We start from the raw sequence: 21,515 nt of genomic DNA on the forward strand, positions 1-21,515 counted from the left end.
CCTCCGATCCTTTTTGGTCCTTAAAAGGGGATACTAGAGATTTCCTTTTCCGATCAAATTAACCCCCTTCCAAGTTTCTACGACAGTCATTCCATGTGAAGTGGTGAAAAATAAATACACGAGAGATACTACTCTGTCTACTAAGTCAAAAAAAAAAAAAAAACAAAAAACTATTCTCCTCGTTTGCCTTTTGTTTTATGCCATTGAGTCTCTCAAGAACTAAGTATGTAAGTTTGTAACAGTAGAAGGACTTGATTAGACAGGAGGCTGTTCAAAAGTTAAATTCAAAAAACATCTGGAAAATTTAACATTAAGACGGCAGAATTTCAAATTTTAATGAAATGAATGGCAATAACATTGTTTTTTCTCTCCATTTCCCCCCAAATAAATGCCGTTCTAAGTATTCAGTTCCTATTTACGGGTGAATCCCTAGTAAGAAAGTGAATTATTTTTTGCCTTCATCATATGCAGTAGATCATCATAGAATGGGAGACGGCTCATTGGGTCTTAAATTCTGAGATCCTGTGCTCTTTGTAAGTGAAGAAAATGGTCAGAGTATCAAACTACCCACCGCGCCATTGTGGCCCCTCATGACATTGAATCGAAATTTGAAAATAATCATTTTAATAAAAAGGGTCGATAGGACTAAAAGTATATCCCAAGGGACATCTGAGTTCGTCATCTCCGGGGAAATAGGTGCCAAATTGTGCAAATAACCTACTTCAAAATAGATGCTTCATAGATCCATTTTAACAGAAAGGTTGACGTGTTTCACCTCATTGATATTACAATCATCCAAGAATTTTTAGTCTGTGTAGGTGGAGTGCCTCATACGGAACTCTAGAGCCAAAGCTCTTAACTCCGACATCGTACATGTAGACATGTTGCACCCAGCTCAGCTTATGATTATTTAGGAAACATCATTCTAAATACTTACAACTATCAATTAGTTATATCAGTGACAAAATTTGGAACATAAAATTTAAGAAAATGAAGCTTCTCAGGAAGTATCCAACTAGCAACATTTTAGATTTACAGGAAGTGTGTAGCCTTACTGATAGGTACTGATAGATAGAGCCTTACTTATAGAGCTGCCGCTATTCCTCCTACCACGGTTACTGCTTCCGTGACTGCTACTGCTACTTTTACCATACGGCTACTCCCATGACAACTCCCACAGTTTCTACTACCAATCCTAACCACAATTGAAAACGTTTCTACTCTGACTATTTTCACCATTGACTATGACTATTTTCTACTATGACTATTTTCACCATCTTCAACTGCATTGTCCCACCGGGGCTATTTCTACTATGACTAAGTCATTTCCAGGGACTTTAAATATCAACGATATATGACAGTTTTCTGTATTTTTTTCTACTCGAAATAAAGGTTTATGCTTATGGCTTTTGATAGCCATTTTCAATTGAAGTCCATCTCCTAACTGAATATTTTTCATAAAAGGATCTTAGAGTTATGAGATTTCCCTCTGACGTTGCCTCGCTTCACCCAAAATTTTTTCTTGAATCCTGTAGTTGAGTTTTGTAAACATTTGATTACATTTGTTTGTTTTTAGAATCAGATTTGTGAGCTTCAATCTTTATTTACAGGTCAGATTTTGGAGCTGCAAGAAAGAGTAAATCAGTTGACGAACGAGAACTCCAGTCTGATGGATGACATAGAAAATCAAGCTCGTATAGTGGATCAATTAGAAACAGAATTGAGGCAATTAAGAAATACTGCCAATTTAGAAAACAAAGAAGCAGAATATCTTAGTCAGAAAATCCGGAAGATCGACGAAGAAATGCAGCAACTTAAAGAAGAGAAAACTAAAATTGGAAAAGAGTCTGCAGAAAAACAGAGTAAATTAATGAAAGCATTAGCTAAAATAAAACAGCAAATGAATGACATTAGCAAGAAAGATGAAAAGATGAAAGAGCTTGAAGTAAAAGTTGCTGAACTAGAAGATATTACGGACGATAGAAATTCATATATTGAAGAGTTAAACCATAAAATTGAGAAAGCTCAAGAAAGTGTTAACATTTTATCAATGCAGAATGAGATGTTACAAAGAGACCAGAACGACCTACGGGGAGATATAGCTGCCTTAGAAGACTTATTAAGAGAAAAAGAAGAAAAAATACTAAAGTTAAATGAAGAATTGCGATCTATGTCTGTATCACTAGAGTCGTCAGATATAGCTGAGATATTGCGCAGTGAAATGCAGAAAAAGGACGAGCTATTGCAACAGAATAAAGAGAAGCTGGTTGCAGCTTATGATGAGATAGAGGTATTGAAAAATAGTGTTTTAAGAGTTGATGGAACTTTAGAAGAGATCAAAGCTAAAAATATTCTGTTGAATTCTGCGAAAGAAGATTTATTAGTTGAAAAAAAGACAGTTTAAAATGAAGTTTTGGTTCTAAATAAAAAATTAGAAGTGATTCTTAAGGCTTTTGAAGATAAGATTAGTGAACAAGATCGTCTTATAGCGGAACTTCGCTCAGGTATTGATGAGATGAAAAAACAACGGGACTCCGGTATTGAAGAAGAAAATGAATATCTGCACAAACTTTCTGCTAAGCGTGAAGAGAAGGATGCTGAAATTGCTTACCTAAGTTCTCGTCTTCAAGATTCAGATTCAGAAACAACAACGCAAATGAGGGGCTCTCTAGTGGAGGGTTGTGACGAAACTAATGGATGGGACGACGGTTTTATCATAGATGAACACATCCAGAAACAGGAATCTATGGCTTATTCTGCTGCAAATCCTCCCAATGATGACGGTTGGAAAGATAGATGGCAAACAGAAGATCTTGATGTGATTCCGGAACAGTCAGTATTAACTGCTTTTGCAGAAAATGCCCATTCTCCTTCTTCAGATATTCTCAGTGCTGCTGAGCCAATTGGCTCGGTTGATAAGGAAGAAGGACTACTAAGCGAAGTTGATTTCTTAAAAACGGAGCTGAAGACGGTATCTAGTTTAGCCGATGATATGAAAAAAGAAAAGGAGGTATTGCGTATGAAGTTAGAAGAACAATCAGAATTGTTGAAAGACAGTAGCCGTGAGATTGAGTCTTTGAAGAACGAACTCATAAAAGCCTCCATTGTAAGCCAAGAATATAAAGAACACGTAGATGATCTACAAAAAAGGGCTGATGAAATTACTGAGAAACTAGAACACTCCTTTGCAGAAATTGGCTCTTTACGAGAAGAAACACATAATTTGACTAGGGTGAATCAAAATTTACTTACTGAAAAAGACTTGCTGCAAAAGGAATTAGACGAGACTTTTATGAAGCTTGAAGAAGCCACTTCTTTTTATGAAAACAAGCTCAAGGACTTAACAATTGAAAATGAAAAGAATATACATCATATTAGTAATTTAAAAAGTGAACTGAATAACCTTAGAGAAAAGAGTTGCTCACAGGAGGAAAGTGAGAGTTTGGGGGAGAAACAAGAAGTCGGGGACCTGGAAAAGAAGTTTAAAAATGTCAATGCAAAGCTTGGTAAAGCATTATCTCTTTTAAAAGAAAGAAATAAAACAATTCAAGATTTTGAGGAAAGGCTTAAAACTGTTGAGAACTTTGAGAATATTATTGTCAATCTCCAAAATCAACTTGATCAAAAAGATCAGGAAATTCGAGAATTGATGGCTGGAGAAATTAAAAGTAATAATAGTATGGAAACTAATTATGTCTTGGAAGAAAGAAATAAAATAATTCAAGACCTTGAGGATGCTGCTGCCACACTTCGAATTCAACTAGAGGAGAAAGATAAGCAAATCGAAAAATTGAGGGCCGAAACTGTTATAGATCATGCTATGATATCAGAAAGAAATACAAAAATTCAAGACCTTGAAGATCTGCTTACTACCATGGAGAACTTTGAAGCCGCTGTTAATACTCTTCAAATTCAGCTTGGTCAGAAAAATAAGAAAATTGAAGAACTGATGGCAGAAAGTGTGAATTGTCAGGGGATTATTTCAGAAAAATGTCAAATAATTAAAAATCTAGAAGATGGGTTTAAAGCTATGGAATGTTTTAAAGACAGTGTAGCCCAACCTCAAATTCAACCTGATGAGAAAGGCAAAGAAATTCAAGAAACGATTGCTGGAAGCCAAGAACCAGCGGCTGCAACTATGAATGATCAGGTTTCGGGAAATCAATCTAACGTTTCGACCAATCCTGCTGTTGTTCTGTCCGAATTTGACAATAATCCGTCCGCCTTTAATGAGTCCTCATTAATACTAGCCGAAGGAATAAGTAATTGTACTGAAGATGAGTTTGAAACCCTACGAAGTAATGTTAAACAGTGGGAAGCTTGGTATAATGAATATTGTCAATTGCTTATGCAAAAAGATGAACAGATTGTGCAATTAAGTAGTGATGTTCAGTGGTATAGTAATGAATTAAATAAATATCAAAGTGGTGAAAGTGAGTCTCAGGCAGTATATGGTGAATCGGATTTGGAAGTTGCAGACACACTCACTGAGACGGCGAAGAATGTTGATACTTTAAAACCAAATGGTGAAGTAAATAAATTATCAGAACAGCTTGAGTGTGCTAAAAGTGAATTGGCACTCTTGCAAGCTACCAACTTTTCTCTTCAGCAAAGATTGGAGGATGCCAATGACTCAGTTAAGCTTATGAAATCACAGCTGCAACAAGCCAATTTGCGGGGTGATCAAATCTCTCTTGAAAGGGAGAATATAATTGGCATGAGAACGCGTATATCTGATTTAGACCGAGCGTCAGAAGTACTTGGATCACAGCTGAGACGTGCAGAACACGAAAAGGCAAAATTGGGAGAAGAACTGGCGGTTAAAGATGACCAAATTGCACAACTTCAGCAGTCACTTGGTGTGAATAAGGCCAAATTTGAACTGTGTGAAGAGCAAAGAGAAGAGTATAAAAGGAAAGTGGAAGAAAGTAAACAACATCGCATTCAACTGGAATTTCAGTTGAAGCAATTAACTGGGCTACTTAGTGAACGTGAGCACGAGGCAGAAGAATTGCGACTCAAGTTGAACCAAAGTGATGCCCATTCCTTCGCTAGTAATGATGTCTTGAATCAACTTCAAGAAGAGAACAGTGATCTTGCAATAGAATGCTCACAACTGAAAGAAGAACTAGGGCATTTGAATAGAAAGTTGGAAGGATTGCAAGAGAAGAGCAAGGAAGTAAATACTGGGGATTGGAAGAAGCTTCAAAATGATTACCAAGCACTGCAGTTACTTTATAAAGATCTCGAAGGTTAGTACAAGCTATACTTGTTCCTGATCTTTTTTTCTTAAGAAGAACAAGAAGTTAAGTAGAATGTAGAATTTTCTGGAGACTGTAAAATTAAACCCGAATGATTATTTTTGCTATTTGACTAATGGTCTTAAGCGAAATATAAGGCAACAACTGAAACAAAGAAAACAACAAAAAATTGAACCTACTAAAAAACTTCAATAAAACGAAGACGAACTAAAAATCCAAAAGTAAAAAAGTTGACAGAGCCTTTTCCTAATCGTCTAATAAACGCTCACTATGACTGATCGAAAAAGGTCATCAATTCTGTTCGGGTAATAGCCTTGTTTTTCGAACACAGGTTCACTTCAATTCGCCTCTCATTTTATTCTTATTGCACTAAATATTATTTTTATTAAACTTTTACAATTTTTCTTCCTTTTTTTGTCTTACTATAACTATGCAAACCTTTTGATGGTTGTCACCTTAGGGGCTACCTAGTAAAGAACAAACCTTAGCCCATAGTAACCAAAATTAAAAAAAAAGTTAAAAAAAATGTCAAGTGAGGAAGAATCGCCAATTGAACCTGACTCAGGAATGGTAACTGTTATTTCAATCTGATTTCAATAAATCTTAATGATAAGTTCGTTGCGGCAACAAATTAATGGGAATTTAAAAAGACAGCATCAAACCGCACGAAAATGGTATTGGATCAAAATAAAAATTGCACCATTGGAATCACTATAGCCGAAAACACCATTTAGGGAAAATACAGTCCCCCATCTTGACCAACATGCGCCTGGGGAGCAGCAGCGTGTATCTTTTTTTTATTCTTTCCCTTTTTTTACTGTCGCCGCTAGTGGGGCACTGAAACATCTTAGAGGGATGTTTGGAGGGCTCATATGAAAGGAAATTGTTATATCTACGTTCGTTTTTAAGCAACAAAACATAGTATAAAAAATAAAATATAGAAAAGTTTTATTGAGTAGGGGTAATATTAAAAAAAATAATAGAAGCAGTAAAAATCATACAAATTATTGTTATTGGATTACAAGATAAAAAATATAAACTGGACTGACAATAAAAAAGCTACGTTGACAATAGTTTATTCATTCACGCCATACTGATTGAAGATTTAGGCAATTCTTTATTGCAAATGCTTGCTTTTTTTACAGCTAGCCTTGTAGATTTTTTGGATACAGGTTCGGATTTGATGGCCACTAATTTTATTTTACATTTCATCAAATCATCTCTATTTCAGGTAAAATAATTGTCTCAATTTGCAATATATAGACTAAGAAAATGTTAATTAACTAGAATATATTCCGTGCTTTTTTTTTCTGACTACAATGGTGCTAACCTTATAAAAAAAGTTTCATGTTGTAGCAGCGATATTAAGAATAAAAAATTGAAGCAACAAAAACATACAAATGTTAGCCTCCGTCCTTGTTCCTAAGGCAAAAAGAGGTACCAGTAAGTTTGGTTGGGGTCATGATCCCAGCTTAAACGCAGCTAAAAGATGTCCAAAAATGGGGTAAAGCATTCGGTGTGATTCCGAAAGTTTCTGATGTCCTCTTTCAACTTTTACGAAAGACGAAACAAAGATAGCTAGTGTTTCAGTGACGTTAAAGCGAGGGAATTTGAGCCTGTCTATACTGAGGCTCTTAAAAATTTGATTTTAACACGGGAAAGTATAGAAATATTTTGAACGTTCGCAATAAAGCGAGTTTCGGTATTTCCAAAGGGTAATGGTTTTGCCATTATTTTCTGTGTTTGGTTCTTGTGATTTTAAACTAGAAACTGGATATGCTGCTATGTTAAAAGATTGGCGTCTTTTGTGTAAACGGTCCATGCTTATTGTTATTAAAAGTAACCTCGTGCAGGTAATCTTGGTTTGCAGACTTATTTTCCTATTCTTCCAAACTTTTTTTCAACTGTGAAAAACACCCTGAGCCTTGGCTGTTCTATTTTTAACATCTTAACCACCGTCTTGAACTGCTCCCACCGTCTTTACTAAAAATACTACCAAGGTAAGTGAAGCTGTCCACCTGATCAATCTTTTCGTTACCCAACGTCAACGTCGCCTTTTCATCTTCATTTACTCCTAGCCTAAGGAATAAATTTCAATATGACGAGGGGGCATCGGGGTTTTAGAAATGCATTGTTGGGGCATGGCCCAAAATCGGTGTGGAACCACTGTTTTAAGACTTGCAGCTAACGCTACAAAGATCGAGTTTCTTGTTTATAATTCCCGCGGCAAAGTCACAGCTTATTTATTTGTTTATAGCTGTAAAAGTATCGATTAAAGTTTAAATTTCGCTTAAATATCTCGGCCTCGTTTATGCTCTAGGCAAGCATAGGATCCGTGCAATTACGGTAGAACACGCCATAGCAGGTTTCTGCCCTTGTTATGCCAAACCTGCTGTGCTAAAGTAAAGTTGTAGTAAGCGTGTACTTGATAAATTGTATTATTCGCTAGCTGTTTCCATGCGCTGTATATTCCGCTACTTTGAGATTCGCTGTCTGAAACTGAGCAGTTGAAGGCTCCTTCGAGGTTTTGTCGCCATTTGAAGTTTACCAAGTTTCTGTTGTTTAGCAGGAATAGCAGTATTTTGCAAAAATACTCTGTTCTCGACCCTTTATATGTCGTAACTGCGGAGTTCATTGTATTCAATTCGCTATATCTTTTCTTTCATTTTCTGCCATTTAGCGTCATTTACCGTACGGTAGGGATTAATTTTGTATTTTGTTGTTTATTGTGTAGAAGTGGGCTTTTATTAATATTAAATAAAACAACTAATTTTTTCAACTGAAAGTAAGGAGCAACATTAAAAATTAAAACGAACAGAAATTGTTCCGTATAAGAAGGGGTTGCACCCTCCTCAATACCTTGCTCTTTATGATAAAGTTTGACTGTTTGTCCGAATTTTTTAAGAACGACTCCTGAAACATAGGGCCGTTCGATTAGAATAGGAATATTTTTTAGAGGTGCTAATAATTTTTAAAATTCATTTTCTCCTTACTTTCTGCTGAAAAAATGTTTTTTTTTAAATTTAATTTCTTATCATTTTTCAAAAAAATGCCGATAAATCTAGCTCACTCTCCATGAAACATTCACTCCCCTCACGGGAAAGTCCTCCTTGGAAAGTTCCTCCCACGGAAAATACACACCCCCGTAAAATTTCTTTCGGACAATCCCATCCTCGATGAAAATTCTCTCCCCCCCCTCAAAATTTCTTGCAGAAGATTCAGCCTGAAAAATTCTCCTTAGCATGCTTTCATTTGAAAAAGACCTTAAGTTCTAATCGTTTTTTTTATCACTCGTGAAATCGTCCCTTCCGTGGAAATTGTTTCCTAGAGATCCAAACACGCAGAAACTTTTCCTCGGACAATTCCCTCGGAACATCTCCACATGCAAAAGTGAATAGATAAAGACGAAGGGAGACAAATAAAAAGAATTTCGTATAGGAATTCTGTCAAATTTGTCCAGTTTAAAGTTTCCCCTGGAAAGTTCACCCCGAAAATTCCCCTCCACGCGGAAAATTATCCCCAAGGAAACCCACCCCAAGCACAAATCCCCCTCCCTCCGAAAAATATCTGCATACTTCCCAATAACAAATACTATACGTAAACAATGGGCAAATATTATAACTTAAAGACCTTTCCCCAGGGGCTGGGGGAGGGGGGTCGTGTTATCTCGAAAGGCAGATTTTTTCGGACTTTCAACTATTCTAAACAAAATGGCTATCTCAAAATGTTCACCGGGTGATTTTGGGGAAAAAAGGGCCGAGGGAGGGAGCTAGTTGCCCTCTTAATCTTTTTTTACATGAAAAGGTCACTAGAACGTTCAATTCTCGTTCAATGAGCCCTTTTCCGATGTTCTAGGACCATTGGATTGATACGATCATCCTTTGAAAAAAGAAAAAAAAAACACAAAAAAAAGAATAAACACGTATTCGTCATCTTTCTTCTGACTAAAAATGCAAAATACCATATTTTTGCAGATGGGAGCTTGAAACCTCTTCAGTAGGGTTCTCTGATACACTGAATCTGACAATTGTGGTGCTTGGTTGGGGCAGAGTTGGTTCAGATACTTTTGCTTTCACTAACCAGAAAAAAAAAATCACTAAATCCTCGAAAACCATATGGATGCTCCTTTCTTTCTCTATCAATTTTGGTCGTGGTCATTGTCACCAAACTATATATTTCTCAGTTTTAAAAGGATTTATAATGGAAATTTTGTACTTTCTTGTGTTTAAATAATTTTGATTGAGACTTTAAATGTGGGTGTATGTATGTCTATAAAAACAACATATTCTAAAAAGAAAGTCAAACTAGACGGAGAAATGTTTTGTTGACTAGAATTAATATTAAAACACTCGAGATGCCAACCGTAATTTTATGCGACCATCATCAATAGCAACTTCGTTTCTATTTTAGAGCTTTCGCTTTCAATGGATATTAGACGAGAATTTCTGTGGCCATTTTTTTTTTAAATTAGCTCCGTTTCGTTTTCGTCATGGTGTAGCAGCTGTATCATCTTGTCTATTTTTTTCGTTCTCTTGGGTGTAGAATGAAAACGTAAATAATTCACATACGTAGAATAAAAGTGCAAATTAGGCTTTGTCTGGAATAGCATGATTGACTGAAATCCTGCCAGGTATGCCTCTTACCGTTAAAAATCTTGCAAGTAAAGACGTTTTTGAACAGACCCTGCCGGTGAGCAGGCCGTGGCTGGAAGACAAAGGCCTCCAGGATGCATTCTTCAGCCAGCTCTAAACACTGAAGACCATGGACTCTGGCTGTTGCCCAATCTCTTCGTAAATTTAAGTATAAAAAAGGAGAATTTTTAAAGTACAATGGAAAAGCAAATAATTCATAAATAGAGATAGTAAATTCATAAAACAAATAATAAAAGAATAAATAAAAGAAAGAATAAAATTAAATGAATAATTACGATTGAAACTTTAAATGTGAATCTTTTACAGCCAGCCGTGAACGCTGAAACTATGGACCCTACCTATTGCAGAACTTCTTCCTTATGTATGAAATTAAATATAAAGAAGAGGATATAGGATGAAATATATTGAATGTCCTGTTAAGTCTGAGAACAATGTTTGCCACCTTTTTCAGCATTTTGAGTTTGGTTTTGCGGATAAGAAATGTAGATTAATTTATAATATCTTGAATTATCAGTTTTGAAAAAAAAATGAAAAAAAATGATCAAGTACTAAACAATTAAAGTATTGTAACTGTATAAAACAATTACATTTTAGAGATCTCTGTTTCTTTTGTTTTTCTTGTAAATGAGTATTTTCTGTGGTTTAACCAAACGCGAAACAGAGTTGAACTAAAACCAATTTTTAGCAACAATTCGAATTCCATACAAATGTAAATGAAGACGCTTTTGACAGGCTTTATCCGGCTGTCCTACAGATGGGCTTCATGGTGTCGATAAAGGCAAGTCCCTACTTTATAGAAAAAGCTATATAGATGTCAACATATAAGAAACCAAAACGGTCTAATTAAGATTACAATTTTGGATGCTAGGAGCTCAAATCTTGTGCTTGCCTAGCCTAACCCTTGTTCTCCAAGCAGAGGCGTCGCTAGGGTAGTATCTTTTTGTCATCTTGGAAAACAATTTTGATCTTGCCCCTCTAAATTCTCCGTACTCTATCTTATATTACATTCTGTATTCTAATGTTTGTTGAAAATCCACTCTTGGATTTTATGCCAAAATCAGTACTTTCCAAGTTTTAGTACTTAGTACATCAGTACTTTCCAAGTTTTACCAAAATTAGGTAATTTTGTTCCCCAAACATATATTGAGCAATGTACGTTGAATGACGAGACGATGCTACCATCTAGGCTGTGGGAACGCTAGCCAATTGAATCAAGTTATGTTGGCCCCTAGACAGATCAACTAGGAAAAATAGGTGACTTTATCACAGCGTGGTCAGGTGCAAAATTGTGGACGGGCAGGGTGAGAGTACCTCTTCTTGAAGATAATTAAAATAGATTCTAATTGTGACAATTGTTGACGGCAAGAATTATCATCACAGACCACAGGATCCTCTGGATGTGAAATTTTTTATAAGCAGGAATGACTAATAAAAAAAGTACCAAATTCTTTAGTTATGATTCTAGTTGTTCACAAAGCCTCTATTTCAAAGTTCATGTCTTTTGTCTAAAAAATTCCAGGTGAAAAGGAGTCATTCAAAACAGAGTATGAAAGCACATTGCAAGCTTACAATACGTTGGAATATCAGAACCATGATCTTGAAAAGATGTTTGAAGCTGGAGAATCAAAAATTGTTTTTCTCAAAGAAGAAAATGAGCGAGTGACTAAGGTATTGTGTTGTACTTTAAATATTCTTTCCAAATGATTAACTCTAGGCTCGAGATGCCGCTTATTTATGCTATGCTGAAAATATTTCTTTAATAATAACTAAACATCCATAAACTTGATTTTCTCGAAGTAATCTAGCGTGATTTCGTAGAAGACTGGACAAAGCTACCGCTTTCAATCTAGAATTAGGTCAATTTTTTTATTGACTGGATCTTGTGCTAGTTTCTGACCTCTGTGTCAGAACCTGCATGATGCCATTCACCTAAAATGCTTGATTTTTAGTTGTGAAAATCGATTAAAATTTCAAGGCGATCTGTGTTATTTTAGTGTTAATTTAGAACAAATAATTTTTCAGTTTCGGTTGAGAATGAAAACAATTCTAAAACTTTGCTTCCGGTTTATGCCAAGCTGGCTATATTCCAGTTCAAAATCGTCGTCATTCGGATTAATTCTTTTTAGGTGCGAGCCCAACAAGACTTATCAAACTTTTCAAAATTTGATTTATTGAAATTTTCACTGTTTCTGACAAGATTGTGACAAAAACAAAGAAAAATTCGAATATACAGTTACAAACATAGGAATATTTCGGCTATTTGACTAATAGGTTTTCTCAGCAAAAAAACAAAACAACTAAATAAGACCACAAAAATAACTTAAAATAAGAAATTAAGTGATAAAAATGACTTTAAACAGCATTTTTATCATCACTCCAAAAAAATTCGAGAAAGACTGACAAAATAGGCTACTAATTCAAAAAACAATATCTTCTTATAATAATATAAAGAATTAGCTGCCAAAACGGTCAGGATTCTAATAATATGTTTGATTGGGCAAGATATTTTGTCTGTCTTAGCTGACTTTCCCTGGAGTGATGATCATATGGTAGCATTATAATTCAAATAGTCTCTATATTTGAATAACACGTGATTGTAAATAGTCTCTGTGTTCATGTCCTTTATTGGATCAAAATCATTTCATGGAATTGTTCAAGTAATTGTATTCATGATCTCTCTCACGTTGCCTCTCTGAGGCACATTCGACATTGTTATTTTTTGTGGCGGGGGGGGGATACTAGAGTCTGTGCTAGTGTGCCCCCTTTTTCCTCTTTATCATTTCTGGCTAAACTGCTTTATTAAATTTTTCATATGTAACTTTGAAAAGTGGCTTTTCTTTACAAAAGGTCAACTTTTTGTCATTATTTGTGGCACAATTTAGAATTATATTCGTATCTAAGCAATTTGACAATTGCTATGACGGTAACTAAAAAATGCCACCTCCACAAACAAATCGGAAAGAGGCGTAGATCTTGACAAGAGAATCGATAATTCTCGGTCTTTCCTAAAATCTATCTCTGTGGAACTGCTGACCCCTTTATTTTTTTATCATGTTATTTTATTGTGTTTTTTATCGTGTTATTTTGTTTTATTGTCCCCACTCATCGCGGTATGGTGGTATCCACCGTAGTTATACCTGTCCGTAAAGGTATCCGGCAAGGCTCCATTACTTCCCCTCTTCTATACAACAACAGTATTATCGTCCCTCAAGAATCTGCCAAAACGTGCTGCATATATCTAGGTATAGACGTTTCGCTCATCAATTACGCTGATGATATATTATTATTATTTTGTGTGATTTTCCTTTTTTTGCCATGGCCCAAAGTGGCTTTTATTGCAATAAATATCTATCTAAAAAATATCTATCTATACTTAACGCAAGTAGGTCTGTTTCAAGGGTTGAGGATAACTACAATATATTGAGTGATGAATATGCTAAGATTGGGCTAGCTTTTAATGCTGCCAAAAGTGAAGTAGTTGTTTTTCGTCGCAACGCGAAAGATTCGACCCCGATTAGCGTGCTCCTAGGCGATACTGCGGTGAGCTCAAAGCCATCTCTCACTTACCTTGGACTGCCGATCGCTTCAGATCTGCGGTTTACTCGGGAAGCACTGGTTGAGCATTTTTCAGAAAAGGCACGCAAAGCATACGGACTACTTCTACCCTGCAAACGTATGTATAACCGCCGTATACTCGGAAGGCTCTATTCCGTGTTTGTTATCCCGCATGTTCTGTCACTCTCGTCGTTTTGGTCTCTTTTCACCGAAACAGATAAGCGCTCAGTCCGTCGGGTTTACAATAAGTATGCAAAGTATCTTTTAAGTGTTCCGCCATGGGAGAGAAACTAAAGAGTTTCGAAAAATTACAGCGTTGTGGACCCGACTACTGCAGCTACTGAGCGAATCGGTCGATTTCGGTGTTCGCTCAATCCTGATCATGATATATACCGAGCTATCGTAGGCTAGTTTAAATACCAGTTTAGTATGCTGTATATAGCTTGTTATTGAAGTCTTGTTGTTTCTCTTATTGCGTTTTCTTTTTCTCTTTTTTTTTCTTTTTTTTCAATAATCCGTTGTGTAACCTTGTGTTATTTATGATGGGAAATAAAAACCATTCATTCATTCAGTATGAGAAGCCAAGGGAAGCTTAGAAACAAATATAAGAGTAGAAAGCTGTAAGAAAGCTGAAAGAGTAAGGGTTCGTCGCTATTTGAGAAAGCCAGACACTTCAACATGTGTTTAACAAGAATAAAAATTACTAACACTACTCACAGGGTGGTGTTCCCCAAAAAGAAACTAGGTCTGCACCTGAGAATTCAACAATATCCCAAGATTTACTTGTAAAAAATTCTAAGATTAAAAAAAAATCCAAAATAACAATATGTGGGGATTTAATATACTTTTATAGGGTTCTGTTTAATACATATACTTTGCTCTCAAAGCTCAGGACTGAAATCCCAAGGAGTGCCAGTCCTTGTCAGAACTAGAAAAGTGTAATAAAACTGAAAATGAGTATAAATCTAATGGCTTGAAATATGAATTTTAATTAAAGGTCTGATTTAAAGTAAGGCTAGTGTAAAGGCCAGAGAATAGTTTAAAAAAAAAATAATACAGACAAATATACGTATTGTGACCTCTTGTAAAAGGGGTTCTTTTGCATGTGGGCCAGTGGAAAGCAAAAGAAAATAACAAACGGATTAAACTTGATAAATAGTTATTTCGTTTTCTACATTTAGCTTTTGATACTGCTCGGGTAACTTTAGACGGTGTTACTTGTTTTTTTCATAGAGACAAGTCTGAGTTTCCCCTTCAAAAAAAAGTTTCAAGGAAAAGTAAAGAGCCATATTAAAACTATGACGTACAGAAACTCAGTCATACAACAATTCAAACTTAAAGCGGATAGAAATTACTACCAATGAATAAATGAAACCCAAACGAACAGAAGTTGAAATGAATAATCCCATCAACCATAAACATAACAGATACTACTATAGATGAATAAATGAAACCCAAAACGAACAGAAATAGAAATGAGTAATCCTATCAATTATAAAGATAACAGATACTGCTATAGATGAATGAATGAAATCCGAAACGAACAGAAATTGAAATGAATAATCCCATCAACCATAGAGATTACAGATACTGCTATAGTTGAATAAATGAAACCCAAAGCGAACAGAAATTAAAATGAATAATCCCATCAGCCATAAAGATAACAGACACTGCTAAAGATGTATATATGAATCCTAAAACGAACAGAAATCAATCAGTCTCAAAAGGAACTGAAACTATCAAAAAAGGAGCTAGGCAGCCACCGCCTGAACCTTCTAAGGACCTGTGCATCACGCATACTATGCTGAAACGAGTTGTATTTCGAGCAGTGTTACTATATTTGTCAGACAAATTCTTAGTATATGTTCGTCACGAGTTCTTTGAGAAAAAGTAGGTGTATTTTGGGCAGCTTGTTTTTTGTTTGTCATAAAATCCACGGTAACACGACAAACAAATAATACCCCAAGGCAAGGAAAGGTTTGCAAATTAGAGTAGTTTCAGTTTTTTATTCGGTCTTGATATCGGAGTTTTGGTATTCAGTTTTGGTTTTTGTATTTATTCAGTTTTGTTATCGGAGTGGTTCAAATAATGGCTTTGTCATGAATAAAAAGTATTCAAAAAGTGTATTTACTTATATTTTTTAATTTCATTAAATATTGATTTTTAAAAAAATACTTAACTTTAACAAAGTATTTTAACAAAATACGTACATGATACTTAAGATATCAGGTACCCTGCTACCACTAACTGAGTGCTTAAAACTCGATTCCTTCCTTAAAACACATGAGTCAAAACTAAAATACAAAAAAAAAAAAATAATACCTATACCCATTATTTGATACCATTTTATCAATTTTGTATCCTATCAGTTTAATCATTAGAATCATGTTTAGAAAACAAGTCATTTTTCAACAGCCGTTTAAATTCACTTACATCACAACTACTTTTAATTTCCCCACCTAACGAATCATAGGCAGCGTGCTAGCGCTGTCTAAGTAAAGAACGATGTGGCCACAGTGTGTGTTTTTTTTTCTCCGACAGGCACTTCGTATCGAAGGACTTGTTGTAGAAACTTTGAAAAGGGCTCGTTCGATTGGAAATTGTGGTCGCTAGTGCCCTTTTTAATAGTCGAAAGTGATGGAAGGGCCACCAGCCCCCCCCCCCCGGCCCTCATTGCCCCAAACACATCGAATCAAAATTTTGAGATAGTCATTTTGTTCTGCGTAGTTGATTTCCAGATAAAAAATATGTTTTTGAGGAGGCCACTCCCCCACAACCCTCAAGCCAACGCTTTTAAGTTATGCCCTGGGGGCATAAAAGGTTTTTTATATAAGGCGTTGTCGTAGAAACTTCAAAACAGGCTCATTCGATTGGAAATTCAAAGGGCTAGTGCCCTTTTTAATATTCGAAAGTGGTTGGAGGGCAACTAGCCCCCCCACGCCCATCATTCCCCAAAACACATCCAATCAAAATTTCGAGATAGCTATTTTGTTCAGCGTAGTTGATTTCCAGATAGAAAATATGTTTTGAGGAGGACACTCCCCCACAACTCTTAGGGCAAGGGTTTTAAGTTATGTCCGGGGGCAGTAGCATATCCAGGGGGGGGGGGGGCGGAGCCCCCCCCCCCCGCCGATTTTTTTTTTTTAAGTGCCAATATAGTAAGTTCCGAAATATTCACGCTTTTAAGTTATTTGCAACACCCGTTCTTTTTTTCATTTCTTGTTAAATGGCTATTCATTTCTCCAGCAAGCTTATATCATTATTTTATCATAAAACGTGCAGTCACCTCCTATAATCAAACAACATTTCAAAAAAATTTTCTCACTATTTAACCTCCACAACTATAAGCACTAGCTTCTCTGCAATGAATGAATTGCGATAAGGAATCGGACTAAGAGGCGATAGTTCATTCTAAGTTTCAAACGCTGCTATAATTCCAGTGTAAGCTAAGCATTGAAACGGAAAGGTCACGTGAGATGAAAGAAAGAAAATTACCTTAAATTACCTTAAATCGCATGTCCAGCGAGATAAGGTGGTTTTGAGCCTCCTGTTAAAATCTCGCTGGTGGTGTTTCAAGGTTATGATTTGACATCCCAGTTCAGCCTCCATTCGGCGTTGGCCCAGTCTTGATCAACTCCTTTCTTGAAGGCATCTAGAGTTTTAGATTGGACGGTGGCTTCGGATAAGCTGTTCCAGAGTGGGACGGAACGGACTGAGAAGAACTGTTGGCGCTCTTGCTTGATACAACGGGGGGCCTGCAACTTCTTGGTGTGTCCTCTTGTGGTAGTTGAGAAGGACGGGGAAAAGACATGACTTAATAGGTCATTTTCTAGCAACTTACGAGTTGCTATTACGTCTCCTCTTTTCCTACGGTATACTAAGGTAGGGAGTTTGATTAAGGTGAGACGTTCCTTGTAAGATTTGTCTGGAATGCAGAGATAAGCTTAGTTGCTCTTATTTGGACACTCAAGTACTTTCACATCCATCTTATAGTACGGAGGGGCTAGGGTCATGCCAAATTCCAGGTGAGGAAAGACCATGGCTTTGTACAGTTTCGTCATCACTCCCGACTTCCTGGTGGTAAATGTTCGCTTTATGAGGCCAAGGGCTTGGTTTGCTTTTGCAACTTGAGCTTGTTTGTGGCATTGAAACTTCAGTTCATTGTCAACAATAACCCCCAGGTCCTTCTCCTCACTGACTGCCTCAAGCTGGGCGTCTCCTATGTGATATGCAAGTTTTTGATTATTGCGTCCATGATGTAGAACTTTACATTTTAAGGCATTGGACTGCAGACACCAATCCAATGACCATCTAGATAATCTGTCCAGATCTTCTTGCATGGTTGATAGATTAAGGTCGATTTAGTCATATGATAGATTGTAGTCATCAGCGTATAGCGTCAAAGGATTCTTCAGGTTCGTTGTAGGGTTATTGATATACATGCTGACAAGCTTAATTAGTTCTAGTTAGTTCTTGTAGTTAGATACTAATATGAAACTCGTGCTTTACTTGAAGAGCGGTTTCTCGGGTTTTCTGTTTTCGGAAATCTCACCAGCTATGCAGTAGCGAAACAAATCATCAGCCAATGCATTGCGTTCGGCTTAAAAAGGGAGAAATTTGTGGGGGCCGGTTTTGATTGGGCCAGCAACATATCTGACTTCTATTCTGGTGCACAGGCAGAAATTGGTAAAAAATATCCACATGTGATCTATACCCACTGTGCATCGCACAGCATAAATTTGGCTTTATGTAAAACTAGTAGAGTAGGACTTGTTAGGTCAACTTTTGCTACTATACAGCAGATTATATCATTTTTTATCATCCTCACCAAAAAGAACGAATATGTTTGGAGTAGCGGTTGCTGTCGTTTGTCCCGATAGTCCTTTGAGGAAGCTTGTGAAGTTGTGCGAAATGAGATGGGTGGAGTGTCACGATTGCATTTTAGTTTTTATGTCTTTGTATTGTGCGATTATTTCTGTACTTGAGGAAATAGTTGGTAGCATACGGTGCGATACAGAAGTTATTTCAAAAGCGAATGCGTTGGTTTCAGCAGCAACCGAATTTAGTTTTATGTTCACGATGGCTATGCTAGAGTTTGTAAGCGCCATAATGCTCTCTGTCTCTAAGGCGCTGTAAGCCGAAGATTTAGACTTAGTTGAGTGCTATCGGCATCTTAAGCTATGTTCTGATACTTCACCGCAGTCAAAACAAAATAATTTTGAAATAATTTTTCAGAAATCCTACGAGCTTGCACAAGAGTTACATGTGGTCTAGCTGTTCCAAGGTCTATCCGCTGAAAGTCCATCAACGATAATGAGTCCATCAAGGTTTTTTATCGCGAGTCATTGTTCGAACCTTACTTTGCTTCACTTATTGAAAAATTTGATCAGTTTTTTTGCGCCATCAGCAGGCATCTTTCAAAATCGGAAGGCTTTTGCCAGCTAACAGCAAGTCATTAAAAATTATTGAATCTGTGGACGCCGTTGCTGTTTACCAGAGATTTCATGGGGGTAGACGTGCGCTTGAATGTGAGTTAGTTTTTTGGAAACAGAAGTGACTCGGAATGTTTGAGAAACCATTAAATGTTGCTTCGATTCTTGCGTCATGTGATGCAAAATTTTCCCATGCATTCAAAGGCTTTTGACGACTTTTCAGACATTACCAGTGACTACCACTTCTGCTGAGAGGAACTTTAGCTGTCTTAAGCAATTAAAAACCTATCTGCGGAGCTCAGCGGGTGAGGAGCGTCTGAATGGACTAGCTCACATGAACCTGAACCATGATATCCAGGTGATGGCTGACCAAGCTTTCGATCGATTTGCAGCCAAAAAAGACCGGTGGCTGCTACTGTGAGAGGTTAGGTCGTCTTTCGTTGCTCGTTTCTCTAAGTGCAGTTGATTCTGTTTCTTAAACTTCAATTGTGCTTCATCCTCTGTAAACAATGTTAATATCAATACATTTCTTGCTTTCATGGCTGCTATATTAGGTAGACTGAGGCCCCCCACCCCTTCGAAACCAAATTCTGGGCAATTGTCTTTGATATAATATTATTTTTTATTTATTTGGTTCTCTAAAACAAGGGTCCCATAGGCAAATATAAGGAATGATGTACTTTTTTTTATATTTTCTAAATTCTTCTGCTTTGCGGCAGTTCTAAAATATCTCCTCGCCCAAAATTGAAACTCTCACTGTTTCTAACCTATTTTTTTAGTTCCGAGTTTGTTGGAAAGAATTTGTCATCCATTCTAAATCAAACAATTTCTACAAGTAGAAATACTAATGATAAGTGTGTACTTTTCATTTTTTTTTACCTAGCTAACCCCCCCATTACCCCCGCCTGAAATCTTGCACTATGATAGATAATTTTCTTGTTCACATGACTGCTATAAAAAGGTAGACTGACGGGCCCCACCCCCCGAAACAAAATCCTGGATACGCCACTGCCCGGGGGCATATAAGGTTTTTTTATAGAAGGCGTTGTCGTAGAAACTTCAAAACAGGCTCATTCGATTGGAAATTTGAAGGGCTAGTACCCTTTTTAATAGTCTAAAGTGATTGGGGGGCAACAAGCCCCCCCCCCACGCCCATCATTCCCCCAAACACGTCCAATCATAATTTTGAGATAGCCATTTTGTTCAGCATAGTTGATTTCCAAATAGAAAATATGTTTTTGAGGAGGAAACTCCCCACAACCGTCAGGGCAAGGGTTTTAAGATATGTCCTGGGGGCATATAAGGTTCTTATAGAAGGCGTTGCCATAGAGACCTCAAAAAAGGCTAATTTAATTTAAAATTCAAAGGGCTAGTGCCTTTTTTAATAAACCTACGCAATTAGAGGCCGAATTGCCCCCCCCCACGCCCATCATTCCCCCAAACGAATCAAATAAAAATTTTTAGATAGACATTGTGTTCAGCGTAGTTGATAACCAGATAGAAAATATACTTTTGAGGAGGACACTCCTCCACAACTCTCAGGGAAAGGATTATAAGTTATGCCCTGGGGGCATATCAGGTTTTTATTGAAATCTTTGTCGTAGAAACTTAAAAAAGGGCTCATTCGAATTCAAATTCAAAGGGATAGTGCCCTTTTTAATAGTCGAAAGTGATTGGAGGGCAACTAACCCCCCTCTCACGCCCACCTTTTCCCAAACACATCCAATCAAAATTTTGAGATAGGCATTTTATTCAACGTAGTTGAAAGTTTTTGGAAATTAGCTCTTTAAGGATGACCACCCCTACCCCCACAGCCCTCAGGGGCAGGATCGTAAGTTATGCCCTGGGGGTGTATAAGGTTGTGACTGGAAGGGTTGTTATAGAAGCTTCAAAAGGGCTCATTCAATTGGAAATTAAAAGACCTAGTGCCTTTTAAATAGATAAAAGTGATCGGAGAGTAACTAACGCCCCTCTGACGCCCACCATTTTCCCAAACATATCCAATTAAAATTTTTAGATATCTATTTTCTTCAACGTAGTTGAATGTTCTCGAAATTAGGTCTTTTAGGATGATAGCCTCCTCAGATCCCTCAGTGCAAGGGTTGTAATTTATGCCCTGGGGACATATAGAAAGTTGACATATCGACATATAGAAGGGGACATATATAAGGTTTATATAGAAAGTTGTTGCATAAATCATAGGCAGCAGGATCGTGCTGCCTAAGTAAAGAACGGAGACACTCCAAAACGAGACAAGAAACTGGGACTAAGTAAAGAGGGGGACACTCCCCCACAACCCTCGAGGAAAGGGTTATACGTTAGGTCTTGGGGGCATATAAGAACGATGTTGGCACAACGTATTATTTATTAATTTTTTCCTTTAGAGCAGGGCACTTCGTATCGAAGAAGTTGTTGTAGAAACTTCGAAATACGCTCATTCAATTGGAAATTGGAGTGGCGTGTGCCCTTTTTAATAGACGAAAGTGATTGGAAGGCAACTAACCCCCCTCTCACGCCCACCAGTTACCCGAACTCATCCAATCAAAATTTTGAAATAGCCATGTTGTTGAACGTAATTGAAAATTCTGGAAAGTTGGTCTTAGAGGATGACAACC

The 21,515-nt window shown here is 36.9% G+C and overlaps 1 protein-coding gene across 1 annotated transcript in view; it reads left to right on the forward strand.

Moving 5' to 3' along the window:
• The window catches only part of LOC148939477 (uncharacterized), a 100,180-nt gene that overhangs the window by 46,120 nt on the left and 32,545 nt on the right, over positions 1–21,515 (forward strand). Inside the window, 2 exon segments of the mRNA XM_089107021.1 lie at positions 1,611–5,252; positions 11,433–11,581. Of these exon segments, the coding sequence (XP_088963147.1) occupies positions 1,611–5,252; positions 11,433–11,581 (3,791 nt within the window).

This window comes from Artemia sp. Qi Xiang Cuo, chromosome 21, assembly GCF_049724085.1.
Source record: "Artemia sp. Qi Xiang Cuo chromosome 21, ASM4972408v1, whole genome shotgun sequence".
NCBI lineage: Eukaryota > Metazoa > Arthropoda > Branchiopoda > Anostraca > Artemiidae > Artemia > Artemia sp. Qi Xiang Cuo.